General features: G+C 38.6%; 1 protein-coding gene across 1 annotated transcript; it reads right to left on the reverse strand.

Moving 5' to 3' along the window:
- Positions 1 to 3,860: 3,860 nt before the first annotated feature.
- On the reverse strand, positions 3,861 to 8,666 carry LOC112123502 (heat shock factor-binding protein 1). Its single transcript, XM_026663645.1, has 4 exons — positions 8,517 to 8,666; positions 7,111 to 7,177; positions 6,808 to 6,927; positions 3,861 to 5,403 (listed from the first exon to the last, which is right to left on the reverse strand). The coding sequence occupies exons 1-3, from the start codon at positions 8,559 to 8,561 to the stop codon at positions 6,809 to 6,811; spliced, it is 231 nt and encodes a 76-aa protein (XP_026519430.1). The 5' UTR covers positions 8,562 to 8,666; the 3' UTR covers positions 3,861 to 5,403; position 6,808.
- Positions 8,667 to 8,733: the final 67 nt, after the last annotated feature.

Raw genomic sequence — 8,733 nt, forward strand, 5'->3', positions numbered from 1 at the left:
CTTTATATAGTCCAATATCTTGTCTCTGACCACAGCCAGCACTGGATGCTGTAGAAGAAAGTGCAAGAAACTGCACAGTAGACAGAGTAGGGATAGTCGACCTTCCATGAAGGTTTCATCCTAACAGAGTTCAGTTTAAGCCCTGAAGCCTGAGGTTACATCCCTTTCAAAAATTTTATTAGCATTAACTACTGTAACTCTGGATGTTCTTGTTACCCATATAAATGTCCATGCACTCTGATTCTTGTTAAATTCTTCACCTTGGCAGCATTGTGTGTGTGTGTGGGGGGGAAATAATAATTTTATCAGTTTTGAAATTACATTTCAATTTAACTGAATATCCCTCCCTCCCCCCCCCCTTTTTCCCCCTGTTGAGAGACAGGGACAACAAATGCTTCCAAATCGACAATATCTAGACTATTCATTATTTTATATACGTTTATCGTGTCCCCTCTTATTTACCTTCTTTCCAAGGTCAACAATCTCGTTCCAATCTCTTCAGATTTTTTTTTCCATACACATAATCCTTACTGAATGCCACACCAGGTCTGACAATAGCTCTGCCATGGCAAAAGTTTACAAGCAAAATAATGTCAAAGCATAATTTCCTTATTTCCAGAGGATTTGCCAAATGCAAATGCTATTTTGTGTAACCTATCCTCCTTGGGTTCACAAGAACACGAACACACACACACACACACACACACACACAGACTAGATTCCTGAGCTGTTTAATATGGCTGTGCAATGAGAACATACATTTTCTTATAGCTGTAACATCTATAACATCAGTATCTCAGACTGCCAACTTCACGGTTTTCTAGATTGCATGACTTCTTTTACAAGAAGTCCTTAACTCAGAATTTGTGGTAAATGTGGAACAAAATAATTCAGTCTACTTCTCTTGCTGATTTTTAAGCAACATGTGTGTTTGAAGGCGATTCATAAAAGCAATGTACAGTATTCACCAGTCAAATGGCTGTTAATCCATCAATGAAGGGGGAAGGACAAGATTTATATTGTAAACTGTCAGATATACTGGAACCAGGCCCCTGGTTACAGCTTCTTACCAGCTAATCATATAAACATGGCATCCCAACTGGAATTCTCAACCTTCTGATTCCAAGAGAGGCCCATCCTATCCTTGAGTTAAAGGATAATCCGTAAAAGTAGGGCTTCAATACTGTTTTTCAGGCTAGCTGCTAGGATGAGTCAGACAAACTCTGAAGCAGATTTGAAATTCGATCCTGTAGTATGCAGAAGCCACCATATTACCAGGCATGGAGAGTTGGAACAAAACTAAATCAAAACATTACATCAATATAGACTATAGATATTATAGTAAGTCTGAATCAATAAAACTAATACTGCTTTGTATTCATGTAACCCTTAAAATGTTGAGAAAGGAACCAAAATCTAAATCTGAAATACAGATTTAAGATATAAGGCTGTCCAATATTTTAATATGCTAGGGGATATAGTGGAGCTGTGAACTTGGACCCAAACCTAGTAATGGCATTTGCATGCAAAATTTTTGTTTGCCAATGGCAATTTTCTTGTCAAGCTTTTATTTAATGCTGTCTGGGTGTGTATTAGCCACCCCCCTGTCACACTGTGTTGATATGCATTAGATCTAAGTTAAGCTGTTTTTGAGTTTAGCAGGAAAGACTTACTGTATTCAGTCACTTTTGCCTTTAATTGATGAATTGTAAAAGAAATCAAACCAGAAATGCATACCTGTAATCTGTGATGTTATAAAAGTAGTCATTAGCAGGAATATATGTGCAGGTGTTTCATATTAAAATATGCAGAATACTTCAGTTCTATATTAGAGATGATTGATTAAGCTGTACATTTAAATACTAATCTCTGACAATCTTCATATCTTTAAAAATATTTCATCTCAAGCTGTACACTAATTTTTTTTTTAAATTAGCATCAAATAGAAACCTTAATTTATTCAGATATTGATAACTGCATAGTCGCTACTTATTTCTCAGCTACATCAATAGTGAGTTACTAGACCTCCCAATTTAATTAATTAGTTTATATGTATTATGGTATTGAGAGTCCTTACCCTGAAGAGTATACAAGCTACATAGACAAACCTAACAAAGGATGGGAGGGCAAGAGGGAAAAGGCAAGCCTCCTAGATGACCCAAACTCAAACCAATTAAGGATTAAATGTCACTATAAATACTTTCAATTCCACTGGGGAGCCCCAAAGGCAACTTGTACAGTTCAAAGTGCCAGTGTTATCTGCCCCCAACATCAAGCTCCATTTCATAAGCAGCTGCCACATTCTAGACTTAGCTGCAGCTTCCAAATAGTCTCAAGGAGTCTCCACAGCACACTACAGTAGTCTAATATTGAGGTATCAGAGACAAGGATAAGCACAGCACAGTCTACATCCTAAACAGAGTTGCACTAGCCTTAGCAACTACAGATTGGAAAGCACACTGTTCAACACACCTGCTGTATGGGCACAGACTAAACCTGGCAAGGTGTGTGGTAGGACATACTTTCATTTGTAACTCAATTAACTTGTGAATAAGAGTGTGACAATACAGCACAGGATGCAAATGTAATAAGGGTAAAAACAAAACTCTTTTGCTCTTCATAAAATAAGTGATAACTCAGATTTTAGTGACAGGACTTTTTGCCATCTTTTTGTTTCCTACTATAAAGTTGTCAGGCTGAAATATCAAATGGCAGCCCCAGGGCTTAACATAGCAGCTTTGATATTTTAGTTTGAGCCTATTTATTGTACTTCAGGGTAAATGTTTCAAAAAAGATAAATGAGGAACTATCCAGCCTTTTCTTCAATGAGCAATGGTGCCTGTTCAAATTGACAGATTATGCTCAAACCGAATGCTAAACTGATTCTTCTGCCATCAAGGCAGAATAGAACCTTGATAATTTACACTTATACCTGAAAGGGACTTCTGCCAACCAGCAGGTCCACCTACCACAATTAGAAAAAGCAAGAATAATGGATCTGTTTTAATTATACCTCATAAAAGGCCTGTCCTGTATTTTTACTTTATATGGATTCTACATTTAAAAAACCCTAACTACAGAATTCTAATTCTTTGGTTGGAAGTGAGAAATTGCAACTTTTAACCGATAAGCAGACTGCATATTAAAAATGTTCTGTTGTACCTGAATTAATACAGCTCGAATATATATTTATCTATTTTTGACAAAAGGAATCTTACTTGGTTAGATTCACAGTTTAGATTTATCTTGAACAACTTTATTGTAAGTCAATTAGTATGAACAGTCTATGCAGATCTTAAAATGATATGTAACTGAGTGAAAGGCATTCCTTTGCATAACATTAAAATTACTGTTTTCCAGATTAACATTTATCTATTGACACTGGTCAAGTAGCATTTCTCTAAATTTAATCTTGTTATCAAAGTATATAGTAACTTGTCCATTAAGCTGAAATTTTCCACTAAAATATGTTTTGAGGAAATTGACTTACACTTCAAGGAAAAATTCTAATACCAATTCTCTGACAAACTCTTTTGCACGGAAATTCAAATCTGATTTTTTTTTCCCCTATAGAAGGTTATTGCTAATGTCTTCATACAAAAATATTAGCATCTGAGAATTAAAATAACACTCAATTTTAACTTGACCTATTACCATAGTATTGGAAGCACAGATATAATTTCCATATCATAAATTCAATATTCTGTTGTTAAATCTAGATTAACCATAAGTGTGCATCAGATAATTTGTTCATTACACTTAATGTAGCTGAAATATCCCTGCCAAGGCCTTTTAGTGATTTGTACAATGTCCAAGTTAAAAGCTCTTGTGCACGCACATACAGTATTTTACATTACATATGATCTGACTATTGTAAGTTACCATTTAAGTTTTATTAGATATTTTAATGACAGTACAACAAATGTAAGGCTGGTGGTACAGTATACATTTCCTACAATCACAAAATTTCCCTAAAATTACTATGAACTCAGTACAATTTTCCCTGTTTTGAGAAATGACATACACCTACATATTGCCTTCATAATTCCAGTGAAGTTAACTTAGAGGCACTCATACCAACATTAAGTGTGGTATAAACAGCTAGGATGATATCTGCTTTATGCTGTTAGTGGCTGCTCAGATTAATCTCTCAAACAAGTTGTTGTGGTATTGTAGCAGTCATATATTATCATCCTAGCATTGATCAGAGTCATTTTTCTTCATAATGGTGAAGTGAAATGGTATGGAAAGGTTCTTTAGACAAACATTTGTGATTTCCAAATGCTCTGACTATGGAATTTAAGGACCAGGTAAAAATTGAAGAAAAGTATGATTAAGAGAAAGGTAACCGAACACACAGTTTCTAAAACAGGGTATTATTAAAACTCCCAGCTATTTGTTGCTCACATAGTAGCAGGATTTTATAACCTTGATAACTGGATCCCCTCCTTTCCCAGGATTCCTGAATACTCCGCTTCTCAGCTAAGCAACTTAGTTTCATACAGAGAGCCAATGACTTGTGTTCAAAGACCAGGTACCTAGCATTTCCTAGACAGTGCCTTATTGTAACAGACCATTACTTCAATACATATTTTTCAACTATGATACTGTTAATGGACATACACTAGCAGGGTTTCATTGTAGTGTCTTGCAATATTATTACAAGACTTAGCTATTATTACAAACCCTTCATCGTGGGATTTATTAATAGCACCTCAGCTTTCTAAACAAATAATCTATTTGAGCTATAGTGGTTGCTTACCTTTGGAGGGATGTTTCTATCATATGTCATATTTCAATTCTTAGCCATAGCAACATACAGTAGGTAAAGTAATGCTAGGAGTATAAGTAAAAAATTGATTCTTTATGCTTGACATCTTAAGTATCCAAGAGCATCTTACTGGGTGTATTAAAAACATTACTAATATCATTTTGTACTGGTACAATGACTGACGCTATCTAACTAGAACTATAACTAACTCAATTTCAATCTTGTGCTTCACTCCTGAAAAGTGTTAAGTTACCACATAACAAGTAGTTTTTCAATTTGACAAATCATTAGATTTTTTTTAGCCATCAAAATGAAATTATTAGAAAAGTATAGTAAACAAAAATAAATGTTTTCACAAAAAAATCCACTCAAATTCAGTAGTTTAGTTAAGATCCATCAAATGTGTGTGTTTAATACAATTGATCCTTATAACAAGAATTCAAAAAGTGTGGAACTACACTACACAAATCAAAATATACTAACCTAAATCTAGCTATACAATATACATTAGGAATGCAAGCTCTATAACCATATAAAATGCTTTTACATACACTAGTTGCAAAAAACTGTTCCGTAATCCTGTGGATTTGTAAAAAAGTGTATTCCAGCGTTCATCTTAAATTATTGGCAACCTGTTGGGGAAGACAGAATATTACTATTAATAGGAATTTCACTAGATAAGTATGCTTAGCAGATATACAATAATTGTGGAATTCAAAAAGAGTCAAGCTCCATCCAAGCTTTCTAAAAAAAAGTTAAGTAGACTGGAAAAAGTGAGACTTCTCCATTTATAGGATTCCATGTCCTAATCCTATGACCTAGTAGAAGTGTAAAATTCCACTATTATCAGACTTAAGAGTAAAAGCTAAACTCTGGGGCAAATAAAGTATAAATCATGTAACCATTTACTTAAATGCTTAATTTTACTCATATGAATATTCCAATATAATACCCCAGTTTTACTCAAGTATTTCTGTTGAAAGAGCTTGCCAGATCAAGACTTATGTTCACTTCACTTTCTTGTCTTAACATCTTGAGAAAAGAAATTCATCTGGTATTCAAGATGAAAGCATAGCCTAAACTATGTCTCCTCTGGAGAGACTAACAACCTCTTAAATCAGGTAGTGCCCATAACAGCATTAGAGAGAAGTTATCTCGATCTATACTTGAAGTTGTGAAACTACTCCAAAAGCATTTCACTAGTCACCATGAAACCACTGCTAATTTACAATCTTGCATTGGTATTAGTACTTTATTATGTTTGATTGCCCTCATATAATTACAAAAATGGACTTTTGAGCCTGACTCAGTGAAATCTCAGCGCCCATGAAATTTATCCCACTAATTAAAGCCCATGCATAGGGTAAGCATTGTCATAGTAGCTTCAAACAGTCCATCATGATCTGCAACACCCTTAATTAGTCATGAGATTTTCTTAGTGGGGACTTTGTCATTCTTTAAATGTATTTATCTGTTGCACCAGAAGCCAGACCTTACTTAGCTGTTGCTTGAAAAGCAGCTGGAGTATCCACTGTTCCAATTGTGTAACACATACTGATCGTACTGCCAGGGAGGCAGACAGGTTTCAGGCAATGAAATTAGATGGTGAGGGGAGCATTTAATACTGTAGTTTGTTCAAATGTTAGTTGTACAGTGTCAGGCTGAATCAATAGCAGAGGCCACGTGAAGCTGTTTCACCACTTTGCTCCCTTATTTTTGCTCCCATTGTGTTTTTTTTATTTTTACTTCTAATATTCTGCATCACTTTTCACTTAAAAAAACAGCCTGTCTGAAGAGGTTGGTGGGAGCTTTCAGTTTTTCTATATCCTTTGCTAAAGAGAACAAACCAATGCTCTAGAGCTCATTGCATGACAAAATACAATTTTTCATTACAGCATTTTCAGAATTATTCTACGGGGATTTCAGACTCTGACCCACAAATCAGAGGGTAAAATCCTGGCCCCTTTAAAGTACATGGGATTTTTACCATTTCAAGCCAGGATATCACTCAGAAAGCTAATAAGCAATTCCCTCACTTTAACTCTTGTGAGTAGCAGGCATCTTGTTCTCTCCTTCCAATTCTTCCACTCCTGCTTGTGTCATGAGGTCTGCAATGTTTTTCTCCAGGTCATCAATGCGACAGCTCATGTCATCAAGTTAGTTTGAGTTAAAGAAAATGAATTGTAATGTTTACACTTTAGTAGCAGTTTATCACTTGACCACAGCTTCATGCATTGTTACAACAGCTTTAGAAATCTGGCTTGCAAGTTTAGAATTTAATATACTAAATATTTGTACACTTTCCTCCATCAGAGGCATTTTACAAGAAGAAAGGATATTTCTTCCAATGATCTGGTCAGACATGGTCTGAAATTTGTCTTGCATCTGTTGAAGCAGTGTCTGTACCTAACAGGACAAAAAAGGACAATCAAAATATCCCTTTTTACAATACTTTAGCATAATGCAGTCACTTTTGAGCTCAACTTGTTTCACACAAAACCATATGTTTGGACAGCATTGATCAAATGTTAAAAGTAACAAATTACTCTGGGAACTCCATGCCAAAAATAATTCAGGGCTTATGCACTCACAAAACCTTAGAGCAGCCCTCTACATGTAACATCCCCCATGATACACATGAAGAAAGTGAGGCTGAATAACTTCTCTGAGGTCTACAAACTGAGTCAGTGTCAAAAACAGAATTGTTATGCTTTAGCCACACAATCATTCTGCATCTGATAGGAAGACTGAAAAAAACATAATTGTACTTAATATTTTCAAAATACAACTCAATCTTCTACACAAAAAAAGTTCTTAAATTACATGACTAGCTCTGAACTACTCTTGCAGCTCGACACCTAGCAAGAGCCCTGTGATAACAATTAAACTGACAAGAGTGTATGTGTGTGTATGGGAGACAGCCAAACACCTGGGTTTTAGGAAACCATCACACTGAAGTGTCCCCAAAAGAACAGCAAGGACAATGCTGGCACAAACCAATGTCTAATCCAGCACCCCTCCAAAAAGAGCTACAGGAGCCCGAAGGGGATGGTTTGGGAACACCTATGGTGTAATCCTAGATTTGACACCAAAGCCCCCGTGTGCGTTTGGGTAACTTGCCCTCCCCACCATGGCTCCCTCAGCGGGGCAGGCCTGAGGATTAGTGCTGCTAATGGGTGGTGCCAAATGAACGGTACCAGATCGATACTGCGGGGGGAGGAGTCGGGTTTTATCCCTTTTCTCTCGATCTGATGCTTTTTGTAATGCGGGGATGAGATCTCAAGTAGGGTGGGGACGACGGGTGCTTAGAAATGGGTCTTCCCTGAATGCCCCTGAGATGTCAAGCACAGCCTGGGTCTCCGCACCTGGTATAACGGGGGGCAGGGAGCGGAGGGGTTAACATGATACAGTCGCTCCTGATTTAATGGGGCTCCCCCCCACCAGGCATTCCGGGGTCCCCCCCCACCGGGCATTCCCTGGCCCCCTGGTTTCAGTCACTGCTTCCCCTGCCGCTCCCCGCTCCCGGCCCCTCCCACTGTTGTCCCCGCTCCCTGCCCACCACCCCGGGCCCTCCTCGGGCTCCAGAGGCCGGCGCTGGGGCCGCTCTCGGTGCTCCGGGCCTGCGCAGGGAACATCGCCAGCCGCAGCTAGGAGGACTCCGGGCCCGGCCCCACTCGGGGTAAACGCCGAGCCCGGAGCCGCCCGCTGCGCCGCCTCAGGCCTACCCCCGGCCCGGGCCCCTCACCACGGCGGTGAGATCCTGCACGGTCTTGGGGTCAGTCTCGGCCATGATAGCGGGCGGCGGCTCCGTCCAGTGAGTCACGGGCAGGCCCCGGCACCGTCTCCAAGCTACAGCGACTTCCGCGCCTGGCACCGAGCGTTCCCCCAGCTCTCGCGAGGACAGGGAGCATTGTGGGGAATGTAGTTCAGCCTGGGCGAGGCCTCGCCAGAGGTATTGGGGG

Source organism: Terrapene carolina, unplaced genomic scaffold (genome assembly GCF_002925995.2).
Source record: "Terrapene carolina triunguis isolate 2854851 unplaced genomic scaffold, T_m_triunguis-2.0 Scaffold33891, whole genome shotgun sequence".
Taxonomy (NCBI): domain Eukaryota; kingdom Metazoa; phylum Chordata; order Testudines; family Emydidae; genus Terrapene; species Terrapene triunguis.